Raw genomic sequence first — 13,419 nt, 5'->3', positions numbered from 1 at the left:
ACTCAAAGCCGAAATCACCACATGCTACCACCACAAGAACCAGCCATACACTTCACACATATTATTCACCCATCTACCTTAATCATCCCTCTCCTTCCCCTCCGCAGCCAACGCCGCCCTCCTCCCCTCCATCAGCTTGCGATACTGCTCCACCACATTCTCCCTAATCCCCTGCAACTCCTCCCTCTGCCTCAAACTCCCCGCCGCCTTTGGAATATCTGCAACCTGCACCTTCGCCCCCCTCACCAAGCTATTCATCCTCGGCTTCGTCAACTCGGGCGGCGCCTGCGCAACCTCATTCAACCCAACCTTCCCCTCATTCCTCTTCTTCTTGATCTCCGCCCACGGATCCCCCTCGGGCCCATTATCCTCCCCAATATACTTTGTCTTCTTCTTCCCCTTCTTCTTCTTCCCAGCTTCCTGCTCCAGCTTCCAAGAAACCCCCATAGCCTCATTCTCCATCTCTTTCTCCTCCAGCTCCTCAAGTTCCTCCTCCCTCTTCTCCTTGATCTTCGCATCAATCATCCTCCACTCGGCATACATATTATGCATCTTCTTCTCCTTCAACGTCCTCTTCACCTTGAGCCCCAACGGATCCTTCCCGTCTTTGAGCTTAGTCTTGGTAACCAAGCCACTAATCGGCAGCGCAGCATCAACACGCTGGTTGAACTCGGCCATGGACTCTCCCGGCATGATCTTGAGCTCTTCCCTCTTCTCCTCTGCGGTCGTCTCCTTCGCCTTTTCCACTGGTTTCCTGATGTCCCCTCCCTTCTTCTTCTTCTTTGGCGCATCACCATTATCCAACCCCGAGCGCGGTAACCTCCCCTCATTGATAGCCATCAACCTCTTGAAAGCACGAGGCGCATCGTCATTCTTGTCGCCGCGTTTTCTCTTTTTGGGTTTGGGGGCGTCATTTTGCTGATTTGGATCATCGCCCTTCTTTGGCTGCTGGGGTTTTCTTTTCTTGTTGTTTTTCTCGTTTTCTTTCTTTTTGGAGATGGTGGTGGGTGGGAGTGGCTTGGCTATTTGGGTTGGGGGGAGGTCGAAGCTGGTGAGGGTGTTAGTTTGCATCAAGAATGGGGAAGATTGAAAATTTAACTAACGTGTTTTCGTCCTTCTCGCGACGGGTGTGTTTGTGCGGCATTGTGGCGGCGGCTGTTCTCGAGGGTGATGGGGGTGTGAGAACCGTGATAGTGTTGTGTTTGCGGTTGCAGAGAGCTTCGCTCGGGATGGCCAGGCAAGATTGGGCAATTGCAAAAATTATCCCCACCATTGAGATAAGATAAGACTAGCGGCTTGGCGAGTCGAGGTGAGGCAGTGGGGTTATGGGGCCGTCTCGGCTGTTGAACCGAACGGTGGGGTTGATGGAGGAGGGGTTATGTCAGTGCAAGTCAACCTTCAATGCAGTGATTCACAACCTCGAGGAGAGACACCATTGATGTTTTTTCCTATCAGTCAGATTATGGTTTTAGGTCCTCATATCATAGTCACAGCCACCACCATGATCAAGGAATTTTTATCAACCAACCTCGATTGAATCTATCTAGTCCTGCAGTGGGTACAGCAAGAAGAAGTTATAAGTTAAAAAAGAAAAAGAAGCAAAAAGGTTCCAATCCACGTCTGAATCTTCCATCTTGGTTCCCCTCCCAAAAATTCTCTTGCCCATGAAACTGTCCTCCCCAAAGAAAGGACAAAAAAAGCCAAGTGGTGATTTTTGTCTTTTTTTCGAGTCGGAACAAGTCGTCAAAAAAGCGAACAGAATTGATTGTCTGAGAAAGCAAGGAGTTTGGTGTGAAGAAGCAGGCCATGAAAAGTGAGCCCGATTTGTTCTTTTTCTGTGTTTATGTTCAAAAAGGTGGATCCAGAAAGTTGAAGTTTTTGTGATTGTTTTAAAAATCGGTTTTGGGGGTAAAATTGAGAGCGGATTGATGTTGTCGTACCTTCCAGGCAGCGACACTGAGGTGGTACCCAAAAGAGCAACGAATCCAGTTATTGAGAGAGGAGAGTAGCGTTGATTTCGGGGGACAAGAGAGAGGAAAACCTGTGAGGCTTCATCCATGTCGAAAGTAGCTCGAATCCATCCAAGTCCATTCCCGTACGTTCACAGGAAGACTTGCTGTCGTTTGGGGCAGATGAAAAAGTCGAAAAACAGCCGAAAAGAGTGAAGATGGAGGTTCAGGGGAGAGAGAGAAACAAGTCTTCCTCTCTCCTGCCTGCCTCTAGTGTTGGAGCGCGCCTTTAGCATACCATGTTGGTCAATTTACATGACAACGCAGTAGCTGTTGAAGTTGCTGGAGGTCTGGGGAACCTTGGTCTGAGCGGTGGTGGAAGGCATTTTGATTGTTGGTTTTTTGTTTTACTGAAGATGTTCAGAAGTGAATGCGGATGAAGAAAAAAAAAGATGGGTTTAGGGGGAGCGTAGGACATGTTTTATACTTTTTTTTGAGGCTGCTGAATGGCATACAAACCGGTGAGTTGTGGTGTTGAGCGGCCATCTTCCTCCATGGCCACCCGCCACAAGAGACAGGATCACAAGCTAAACCAAGTTGGTTTCTTTGATCCTTGGAGATGATCTCCCCTGAGTTTCATTGACTTTAGACAAACAACTCGAGAATCATTAGAGGAGAGTCAATCAGGCGGCGGGTCTTAGTATTGTGCTCTTAACATTGTCCCCCGGGAGACAAACAACCATCACGGCAAGCACACGGCAGAAAAGAAGCTTCGGCACGTGGAAAAGCGTAATTATAACATGGGAGCAGCAGATGTTTGATTTCATGAAAAAAGTTGGCTTCTTTGGTTTGTTAGCTATTGACAAAAGAGCTGTTCGGTGGTGGTCATCTTAGTATTGTGACCCCCTGAGCCCCTTACTATTGTGGATCCCGCGTCTTTGCCGTTAGAGAGCCCAAGGTAAGACAACCCTGGATCTAGGCCTGGTGATAGGCAAAGGTTCATTGAGAAAGTGTTTGCCTCGAGCTCCTGTCGCTGGCTCGCCTCGGACCGGTGAAAGAGAGCCAACAATTCTAGCCGAACATTTTGCCCGTGATATTCTGCCACGGCGATACCGATGAAAGCAAGTAAACAATCCAACTTGAAAATTCGCCCATGATATTCTTCAACCGTTACCTCGCCCGTTGTCTCGAACATCTTTGCTAGACACCATGAAAGGGAACCAGAAAACACCTGTCAGGCACAAGATCCTGCTCTTTGTGATTTGATCGTTCTGTCTCAGGCACAAGCCAGCCATCGTGACTTTTCCCTTCTTCCTGGGAAGCACTCGAACCCTTGAATGAGGGGTCTTCCATGAGAGTTCGATCCCCTACTATCCCCTCTTACCATCTGTCCACTTAGAACCTCGTGAAAGGTAGCCTGCAAATCACAAAGTCAGTCAATACCGTCCCACATCTTCCATGCCCTGACAGGGTAACATGATAACAGAGACGAGAACATACCACTTCCCCCTCAGCGTAATAACAACCCAATCCGCGCCCTCCACCGTCTCCTTCTCCACCTTTGTATCAAAGCAAATAGCACTCATAATCCCATCCCCAAACTTCTCATTAATCACACTCTTGAACGCATACCCGTAATTCTGCACAACCTCATACAACCTATAAATCAGCGGTTCAACCGGCGGCATAGGCCCTGACCTCCCCCGATCAGGGAACCCAGCCCCGAGATCCTTCCTCAGCTGCGCCTCGGGCAAGCTCAAGAGCTCCGCCAGTTTGGTGATATCCTCCGGCGAGGCCGTCGCCTGTCCGTAAAAGAGCGCCGCAACTGCAACCTCGGACCGGCCGAGGTGTTCAGCGATTGCCGAGAAGGAGAGCTCGTGGGCGGTTTTGGCCGCAAAGAGGGATTGGGAGTAGGAGGGGAGGCGGGAGACGATGGAGTCCTACCGATCGAAAGGTTAGCCACCTAGGTACGGGAGGGGAAAGTGAAACGGGGAGGGGGTGGGTACGTCGAGGGCGGCGAGGCGGGGGGCTGAGTCGGCCATTGTGAAGTGGTCTTCTGTTCTAATACTGGACTAAAAAGGTGAGAGCGTGCTGGTGACATCAATCCGTCCGTCTGAACTGAGACAAAGTCTCTACAGCCAGGTTATATACACCCTCATACCCACCTACCCATCCCTCAACGAACGCACGTCATGACCCCTCACCTCCTCCCATCTCCCCGAACCCCTCACTCAATTGATCACAACGGTTCATCCGTTACGTTACGCCGTGGCTATGATCGATCGCTGGACTGCCCGCTGTTGCGAGCTTCCCCGCAGGAGATAAACCGGAGACTCCTCGGCATCTCTCCCACTTCCATAAAATCAAGCACATCCCGTACTAATTCAGCGAGCAATTCCATGACACACAAAATCACCACCTTACTCTCTGGAGAATTCAAGGCGTGTTGGAATTGCGCGGAGACACACACGCTCAAGTTGGGTCCTTCCCGAGGCCACACTCCCCACCTACGCTGATAGCCCCTCTTATCACTTTATCTCGCCCTGATCAACACCACCATTGAACAGCTCCTATACAAGACTCAGGACAAAAAGCAACCATGGCTAAAAACGCAAGGCATACTTCACACTCTACCCACCTATTTTAACATCTAAAACATTGTATAGTAAAACAAAAAAAAAATCCCAAACATCATTCATTTGCCCAACTTTACTTGCTTCTTTATAAAACCAAAACACAAGCCAAAAAGCTAAAAAAAAAACCCATCAAACGCCATCATCATAATAACAAAAACACAAAGAAAGAAAACCAACCAACAATTTGTTGACGCCTAACCTCCCATCTTACCCTTTCCCATCCCTTTCCCAATCTCACCCATATACTCGCTCCCGCCCATCGCCTATAATTTTCAGCCTCTTCGCCTACTCTCTTCCCACCCCCTAAAACGACCACCTCCCCCTCTGCTGCCTCCCCTTCTTCAAATAATCCCTATCTGCCTTCACATTCCCCGCCGCATCAAACCGGTGCAAGTCCTGAATCTTCATCAACACCAACTCGAGCAACTCCTTCCTCTGCACCAAGTCCAAGTGCCTCCTAATCTTGGGGTCCTCCCTCGCAAACTTCTCCAGCCCGTTGCCCCCATGAGAGTTCATATACTCATTCAGCTTCGTCTCCACCTCCCTCGGGAACCGATGATAAAAGTCATTCAGCATCTCCACATTGAGGAACAGCACCGCCGTCTGAGCCAGCTTGGTGGCTACCGCATCCAGAAAAATTTCGGGGCAGTAGTACTTGTTCTCGAGGGACTTGCACTTTCTCGACTTGGAAGCAACAATCCGCATGTTGATGATGTCCGCGCGGTCGCGGAGGAAGACGGCTTCACGGCCTAAAGGTGGTGTTAGTCACTGGTGGGATTCGTAAAAAAGGAACAAAGACCTTACCTCTCGCAAGCAGCGCCGCGCTGAAACCGCCCGCACCGCTGGGGTGATCTCCCTCAATGATAATCTCACCCTTCCTCGCCTTGTCAACAAAGCCCATCACCTCCCTCAACTTTTTCCTCCCACCAACCGAGCTCTCCAATGACTTGAGCGCATTCTGGCACTGCTCCAGCTCGCCCTGAAGAACACCCACCACATGCTCCCGCCCCTTCTCCCACTCGTTGGGCTGAATATCCGGGTCAAACTTGTACGGCTTCAGCGAGATCTCAATGCCATCGCTAGTAGCGTACGCCCTGTCAGCGAGGACAAGAGCAGCGGCCTCGCTGATCACCTGGCGGGCGGATGGGTGCTTCGCAAACGACGACTTGTCGAGCAGCTTGTCAATGTTCGCCTGAATGGCATTGGAGGCAACGGTAGCAGCGAGACGGCCGACACCGAGGCGCGTAAGACCGGAGCAGGCTGTGTCAAGCTGGCGGTGCCAGTAAGGCGACTTGGGGTCGGCCTTGGGGAGGTCAACCAGACTGTCAGGCTCAGCGGGGGCAATGAAAAGATCCTCGATGGGCTTGTTCCAATACCGAGCAGCGAGTTGGTCGAGCACCTTTTGGTCCAGAGAATCCTTCAGCAGTTCCAGCAGCTGTTGGCGGCCAAAGGTGTTGGCAAAGTTGTGAAACTGGTGCTTGAAGTCATCCAGACTGGCGGCGAGGTAGGACTCGGCACTCATGGGCTGCTCATTGTACTGGACCTTGAACTGGTAAGTTGTCTCCTCGAGCTCACGAGTAATGGCATCGGTTGTTTCTGTGAGTTTAGAGGACATTTGCTGCTCCAAAACATGCATCAGCTTCTTGCGCAGCGTGATGGTGCCCGTAGCGGCCCCTGAGTTAGGGCCAAACTCCTCCGGGTGAGAGTTGAAGAAAGCCTTTTCGTTTTTGTTGATGCTCGCCAGAAGGTTGCTGCTCTCTCTTCTGAAGAGACCACCAGTCTGGACGGGCATCTTGGAGATGACACCGACATAGCCCAAACGGAGAGGGTACTGCTTGTCGCCAAGAATGGCGGCACCCTTCTCTGGGTCTACGAGATCCATCTTGGTGATGACGCCGATCGTCCGTTCGCCCCTTGGGTCAACCCTACGGCTGGCCTGCAGGGCAGTAGAGTTGGCCAAATCGGTGTCAGCAGCAGAAATAGCCAGGATAATGTTGGGACCTCGGATGTACTTGTCGCAAAGCTCAGAGATCTTGCGCTTAAGCTCACGCGGCTGGTTCTCGCCCGCAACCTGAATGTAGCCAGGAAGATCGATCAGAGAGAGATCCGGAACTCGTGGGGAGTGAATGGTGAGCCGAATAGGGTCGTCAGACACACACTGAGACTCAGGCACAGACTGGTTGAGCTCGGTCAGGGTCTTCTGAATCAAGGAAAAGTCCGTAACCCTCGCAAGCCCCAGATCTGGGAACTCGCCATAGTCGACTTTCGCTTGGGGGTCGTTCACAAGGGTGAGCTCGATCGGGCGGCGGGTGATCATGTTGCTACCCTTGGGCAAAAACTCGTGACCAACAATAGCCTCCAGCACTGAGCTCTTGCCAGATGATTGCGAACCAATAACAACGATGGATGGCAGGGTGACGCTGCTGGATTGCCCAACTCGCGAGAGGAGGTTTCGAATCTCGATCATCCGCTTGGTGATGTACATCATGTGGTCGTCCTTTACAACCTCCTCTGGTGAGCGATCGTCCTCCTCGTCGGCAGCACCGTAACCATAAGCTGCCGCGGAAGCTCCTGCAGCAGCAGCACCGCCGGCCACTCTAGATTGCTTTGGGGGTTCCCGCCCACCATTTGGTCCTCCCGAGCCTTCCCCGGCGGCACCCTCTCCCTTCATAATATTTTCCAGCCATTCTGGCATCGTAAATTGTCCCTTCTTTTCGTTGAATCCATTTTTGGTCTGGTTGGCAATATCGGTAGCGGTTCCCCATATGGCGAAAGCGGTGTCCGTCACACCAGTCTTGATATTTGTGTACATTTCGGTGGCAGAGTTACCCAGTTCTATATCCTGTCAGCTTTACATCGTTTTAGTCTGTATATTCCAAAGTCCTTACGGATAGCTTGATATTGCACCCATCCCGCCGCACCCAACATCAGCCCACCGAACAGTGCGGGGATCCGGACGAACTTGATGGCCAGCTTGGGCAGCAGGCGGACAAACGAGGCGTTCCGCACCATGACAGCATTGTGGTACAGCTTGGCCGGGAACTGCACAGACCTCCGGAGGTCACGGGCGGCGAGGTCGGCTCTCTGGATGCCGCCGGTGGGAAACTGATGGAACTGGCGGACGGCTCGCAGACCGACGCGACGGGCGACGGGGGCAATCGCCCCGGCGGCGCGGAGCTGTGCGCTCATGGTAAACGGGGGGTCTGGTAGCTAGCACGCATACGAAGCTGTCTCGGGCAGGTGTCCAGTCCGCAGACAATGGGGGGTTATGGTCGTCGGTCGGGCGATTATCTTCGTTCGGAGGGGTTGAGGTGCATGGAAAATGGGCAATCAGTGATTTGGACCGCGGTGCTTTGGGCGGCCCTGTGTAGCAATGCATTTGGGGGTGCCAAGACCCACCCCACGCAGCAGAAACTGGGACACTGGGAGGCCACGATTATTGCATTGGACGCCACATGCCCCTCAGTCAAGATGGCTTAATCGCATGATCATCAGACCCTGAATTGCACGTATCAGGTCAGGCATCATTCTGACTTTTGGGGTTTATAGATGCCCATTTTGGCGAGAATTTCGGAGTTTCCACAAAGAGGCAAGAGTGATGGCGATTTAACATTACTCCGTACGAGCAGTTAGTCTCGTCTTCCGGCTTCATCGGATTGGAGCCCGGAGCACGTCATTGAGCGCCTCCGAAAAACGCTGAGACAAAATGGCTCTCTGACATAATCCTGGTGTGAGACTGATGGGTCTCTCTGTATTGCGTACGTTGCGGCAAGTGGCAGATGGAAGCAAGTTACCGCTGACAGCAGTCATATCTGCGAGAAGCAGGCGTGTTTGTATGGTTATAGAGAAGCCAAAAAAAACTCTCCTAGATTTTATGATCAGAGGTTGCTGTGTTGCTTGAGGAATGCCGAAATATGTTGAGCGGCGATAACGAACCGATAAGATGAACCAGCATGGGCCCAGTTATGGTTCCAGAACCCAGGGTCCTGTGATAGTGAGGTACAGAGTGAGCTGAGCTTTACCCAACCAAGACACCACGATGCTTCCTAACTATCGGGTGTGAGAACACAAATGACAGGATTCCAAGTTTCCAGGTCGATTTTAGGCTCATGCCACCTGTTTGGATCAAACAAAAGCTGCCCTGGTAGGGCCGTTACAGCGTTGGTCTCAGCATGCACCCCAGACTTTAGGTACTGCGCTAAGATGGATGGGTTCGTTCCGCCATTGATTTGGCCGATTTCGTCAGCCCTGCGAGCCAGGGACTTGCCTCGAGTGACTGTCCCAACCCGTCTCGTCTCTTCCATAATAGGCTGTCGAACCACCCCCAATTCGCTTTCCTGCAGCGAATTCACAACTATCTCCCCTTCTCTACACGCCACTCTGCAACTGACTCCGATCTATCGATTGAGTCCCCCGTCTCAGTCCAGCAAGTCCCGTCCCGAATCTATCCATTAGGTCGCCCAATCCGAACACTCACCGGCCCGCTCCGTCTTGGGCGCCATCACCATGTGCCGGTTCCTGGTATGTCCGCTATGCGCCATATACTTTGGCAGTTCTCGTTGGGGAATTGATTTACTGACATATGGTGTCTAATGCTCAGGTCTACAAAGGGAGCGACGAGATCTTGCTTTCAAAGCTAGTCCTCGACCCAGCACACTCCATCCTCAAGCAGTCATTTGACTCTCGCCTCCGGCTGGTGAGTACCACGCGAGCAAGCATAGCGCCGACAAGGGACTTCAACTTACACACCTCCAACAGGACACTCGACGTGGTCAAAACAACGCCGACGGGTTCGGCATTGGCTTCTACACCGACCCCAAGTTAGGCGCTGCGCCGTGCCTCTTCACCTCGACCACACCAGCCTGGAACTGCGTCAACCTCCAACGATTGGCTTCCAAGACAGCCTCTCACCTTATCTTCGCCCATGTCCGCGCCACCACCGAAGGGTCACTGAGCGAAGACAATTGCCACCCATTCTCCCACGGCAGCTTGATCTGGATGCACAATGGCGGCATCGGCGGCTGGAAGCAGATCAAGAGGAGGCTCGGCGAGCGGCTGGCCGACAAGTGGTATCTTGGAGTAGTGGGAGGGACCGACAGTGAATGGGCATTTGCCTTGTTCTTGGACACACTCGAGCGCATGGGACACAACCCCAGTTCCCAGCCAGCCGATGGGTTTGGGCCAACGGTTCTTAGAAAGGCGATGCTCAAGACAATTGCCATCATCAACGAACTCATCGACAACATTCCCGAGAGCGTTATCCACTCTGAGAATGTTGATACCAGAAGTTTACTCAACTTCGCCGTATCAGACGGCCATAGCGTCATCTGCACTCGCTACGTAGGTAGTGCCTCGGACGAAGCCGCCAGTTTATACTACTCGTCGGGCACACTCTGGGAAACCCGCGCTCCCACCCCCGACAAGAGGGACTATCAAATGGAGCGCAGCGACAAGGGGGCAGATGTAGTTCTAGTAGCCAGTGAACCCCTTTCCTTTGAGCGAGGTATGTTCACCCCCAATCCCCAAATTGTCCCAAACTAACCATCCGTGCGATAGAAAACTGGGTCAACGTCCCAACAAACTCAATCCTCACCATCCACAATCAGACGGTAATGGTTCATCCCATCAAAGACCAATACTACGACCGCAACCCCCAACACCGCCGCTCGGCAGCCTTTGTCCGAGCCCGCGGCCTCTCGGCCAACGAGAAAACCACCCTCCGCGCCGGCATCTCGGGCCCAATTCCCACCATCGCCGGCCCATCCACCACTTGCGGTCCAGCTTGCGCGCCCCAACCTCAAGAGAACAAACAAAACCACCCACAAAAACGCCTCCTCGGCCCCACGATCCCTACCTTTCCTTATGCCCGTCAAGAGAGCAGTTCAACCGTTCCAAGAACACGGACACCACTCTCGCATTCAGAGTCGAGCTCGACGCTTGTCGGCGGGGCTCCTCCAGCACCGGAGGTGCCGACTGTGAGACAAACCCAGCCAAGTCAGGGAAACATCAAGAAGAAGAGGGCGAGCTTGAGCGCGGTAGATGCGGGAGGGCACGCGGGGATGCTGGGGCCGTATTTGAGCGATACCAGTCCTGTGACGCCGGAGCCGACGCCGGTAAGGACAGAATATGGGAATCCGGATAAGATTGCGAGGATGTTTCCCGAGTTGGCGCTGCGGTAGGGTTGCTGGTGACTCTTTGGGGGATACTGTTTTGGGCAAAGGTCGGTTAGGGGCACAATTGGCGTACTGCGGAGTCAAAAGTTATGGTTTGGCTTGTTTCGGCGTTGGTTGGGAAGTGGAATAAGCGGGATCGGATACCTCTTGTTTTGTGTATATGTCTTTGTAATTATTCTCGAATTCAAGCTTTCAGATTTGGAACACTTTGATCAGTATTGGGGTTGTGATGTGTGTTGTGATGTGTGTGTGTGTGTGTGTGTGTGTGTGTGTGTGTGTGTGTGTGTGTGTGTATGAGTGTCAGGGGTACTATCCATCAAGGTGCCTACAAAACTGAGGAGTAGGTAAGTGATATGTAACCTCACCCGCATCACTCACGACATGATAACAGCAGTCCTTCAAAACGCTCGACTTGTAAGCTCGCCCTATATAAGGTATCTCATCCAATATAAACCCATCCTCCAAAAAAAAAATATACATAAAAATCCAATAACGCCATGTAAGTTCCCACCCCACAATGACAGAGCTATGTAGAATCCCTCTCTTCCTTCCCATTTTGCTGCCCAAGACCCCTACCCAATCAGTCACTACTCATCTGCACAGTAACCTCCCACCTCAAACTCCCCCCCCTCCCATACCCCTCCCCCAACCGATTCTGCACCACCCTCCCCAATCTCTGCCGTAACTGGCTGACCGCCCCATCCTGCCCCTGCCCTCCCCCCATCATCTCCCCCCCCTTAACCTTGACCTTCAGATTCGCCATCGCAAGCCCATAGTGCACCTGCCAAAACTGCGCCTCCTCCACCCTCTGAACCTGCGGCTCGCTCTCAATCTCCTTGATCACGCTGGCGACTTCGCTGCTGTCTCCCTTTTGTTTCTTGCTGTCGACGTGGTTGTACGACATGAGGAGCATAAACCCTTGTCCTACTGCTAGACGAGCCCCGAGAAAAAACATAGACAGGGAAATCGTCGCGCAGATTAGACGGTCAAGCCAGATGATGTGGGGGATGTAGACTAGCGGCAGGACAAGCATGATGCCTGAAAAGAAGAGGGTGAGAAAGTGGAAGGGGTTAGAAAGGATGGTGGATTCGGGTAAGAGGGAGGAGAGGTACGGCAGCGGCACGCGCATGACACGGCGGATCCGGCCGTGGTTTCGCAGGCCGTAGGCAGAGATGAGGGTTGAAACAAAGGCTGCGAAGGAGGCGAGGTCGAGGGTGCCGGGGGTGATGTATCGTGCTCCGTGACTGTGGCCACCGCCGGCGGGTTGGGAGGAGTCATCGGTTGCTGAGACGGGGTGGTGAGGGGCGTGGTGGCCGACGGATTCGAGGACGTCTTTCATGGAGTGCGAGATCAGGTCGAATCCGCCAAAGACGAGAAAGACAGACATTGCGAAGCCGGCGAGGACTTCGGCTCGTTGGAGGCCGAAGGGGTGCCGGATCGAGGAGCGGCGCCATACTTCAAAGTTGCCTAGGACGTCGACTGCTACGCAGACTGCGGCGGAGCCGACGTCGAAGAAGACTAGGTGGGAGAGGGCTGTCATGGCCAGGGAGCCTTCGGCCGAGAGGAAGACGTAGAGGGCGATGAGGGCGTGGAGGGAGCACCACCATAACCTGGCTTTTTGATCGCGCTGCATGCTCGACCAGGCTTCTCGGAGGGTTGGGATGGGGAGGGAGGCGGGGAGGACGGGGGGCGGTCGAGGGGGTGGTTCTTGGAAGATTTGGTGAGTGGCCGAGATGGAGGAGTGTTTGTATCTGTGGCCGCGGCGTTGGCCGATGTTCTGCGAGTTGTTAGCTGAGTGATTGGATAGGAAGAGGCCGAAGACATACAGATTTGACCGGTCCAGACGAGATAATCTGGGTTTGGAAGTTGAAGGGGTTCTTCATGGCAGGCGCATCGCCGCCGTTGGCGGCAAGGCCCCCATCGGACGACATGCTGTTGAAGAGATGATCGGGCGTCGGCGGCCGTAGCGACGGGTGGTGAGAGTAGGGATCGAGGAAGGCGGCAGGACTGCTTCGTGGGGAGGGCGCGAGGTAATGCTGTACCGGGGACGAAAAGGGCGCGGCTTCCGGCTCTAATCGGACGGTTGCCTCGGGTTCGTTGTTTGGATGATTTCGACCTGGCTGTTGTTGTTGCTGATCCAGATCAAAATCGTCGCAAACAAAGTGAAAAGAGGGCTCGCCGTGTTGACCGGTAATCGCAAAAACCGGCGTCGGCGGTGTCCCTGGAGGTTGAAGAGACGGCTTTGGACCTGGAGCCATCGACAGCGCACGCTGTGGGCAGCAGGTGGTTCGTTCGTCGTCGAGGAGTGTTCGAGGCGGGCGGAGCTGGGCGTGTCCGATCTCCAGGGTGTTCCTGGACGCCTTCCCCTTTTTGCCTAGCGTGGGGTTACACCGTTTTGCGGGAGGTTCCTACTGGGGAAGGCCAGATGCGCTGGGCTGTGGACGTCTTTGCGTCTTTGATATCTTTGACTGGATTTGGAGATAGCGCTATGCAAGAGAACATGTAGAATCTGCAATACCTATCTTCCCATATTGTCTCATTCCGTTGTCTCATAGCCTCCATCATTGATTTCAGTGTTGGCCAATAGAGGGACCTGGGGGAGGCGGGTGGGTCGTAAACCATCAAATTCAGGGGTACGTTGCCTGCCGGGATGGCGCCGGG

The 13,419-nt window shown here is 53.3% G+C and overlaps 5 protein-coding genes across 5 annotated transcripts, besides 1 other annotated feature; 1 reads left to right on the top strand and 4 right to left on the bottom strand.

Moving 5' to 3' along the window:
- Positions 1-78: 78 nt before the first annotated feature.
- On the bottom strand, positions 79-1,218 carry QC762_202320 (uncharacterized protein; the record flags this gene model as incomplete). The annotated part of the gene is made up of 2 exons (XM_062887122.1): positions 1,104-1,218; positions 79-1,048 (listed from the first exon to the last, which is right to left on the bottom strand). Exons 1-2 carry the CDS (start codon positions 1,142-1,144, stop codon positions 79-81), a joined length of 1,011 nt encoding a protein of 336 aa, XP_062746910.1. The 5' UTR covers positions 1,145-1,218.
- A 1,042-nt stretch (positions 1,219-2,260) lies between these two features.
- Positions 2,261-2,335: a sequence feature (Short protein (QC762_202310, KAK4657937.1) was converted to a misc_feature.).
- Positions 2,336-2,731: 396 nt separating this feature from the next.
- On the bottom strand, positions 2,732-3,991 carry cyn1 (Cyanate hydratase; the record flags this gene model as incomplete). Its single annotated transcript, XM_062887121.1, has 3 exons — positions 2,732-3,366; positions 3,450-3,889; positions 3,956-3,991. The coding sequence occupies 3 exons, from the start codon at positions 3,989-3,991 to the stop codon at positions 3,345-3,347; spliced, it is 498 nt and encodes a 165-aa protein (XP_062746909.1). The 3' UTR covers positions 2,732-3,344.
- An 897-nt stretch (positions 3,992-4,888) lies between these two features.
- Positions 4,889-8,009, bottom strand: msp1 (mitochondrial dynamin GTPase Msp1; the record flags this gene model as incomplete). Its single annotated transcript, XM_062887120.1, has 3 exons — positions 7,474-8,009; positions 5,390-7,420; positions 4,889-5,334 (listed from the first exon to the last, which is right to left on the bottom strand). Exons 1-3 carry the CDS (start codon positions 7,772-7,774, stop codon positions 4,889-4,891), a joined length of 2,778 nt encoding a protein of 925 aa, XP_062746908.1. The 5' UTR covers positions 7,775-8,009.
- A 716-nt stretch (positions 8,010-8,725) lies between these two features.
- Positions 8,726-10,974, top strand: DUG3 (glutamine amidotransferase subunit). The gene is made up of 4 exons (XM_062887119.1): positions 8,726-9,106; positions 9,186-9,281; positions 9,344-10,088; positions 10,142-10,974. Exons 1-4 carry the CDS (start codon positions 9,092-9,094, stop codon positions 10,762-10,764), a joined length of 1,479 nt encoding a protein of 492 aa, XP_062746907.1. The 5' UTR covers positions 8,726-9,091; the 3' UTR covers positions 10,765-10,974.
- A 364-nt stretch (positions 10,975-11,338) lies between these two features.
- Positions 11,339-13,377, bottom strand: zrg17 (cation diffusion zinc membrane transporter Zrg17; the record flags this gene model as incomplete). Its single annotated transcript, XM_062887118.1, has 2 exons — positions 12,585-13,377; positions 11,339-12,535 (listed from the first exon to the last, which is right to left on the bottom strand). The coding sequence occupies exons 1-2, from the start codon at positions 13,014-13,016 to the stop codon at positions 11,339-11,341; spliced, it is 1,629 nt and encodes a 542-aa protein (XP_062746906.1). The 5' UTR covers positions 13,017-13,377.
- Between the last annotated feature and the right edge of the window lie 42 nt (positions 13,378-13,419).

Source organism: Podospora pseudocomata (genome assembly GCF_035222375.1).
Source record: "Podospora pseudocomata strain CBS 415.72m chromosome 2 map unlocalized CBS415.72m_2, whole genome shotgun sequence".
In the NCBI taxonomy this organism is placed as follows: Eukaryota; Fungi; Ascomycota; class Sordariomycetes; order Sordariales; family Podosporaceae; genus Podospora; species Podospora pseudocomata.
This window is presented reverse-complemented; position numbering and strand designations above follow the sequence as displayed.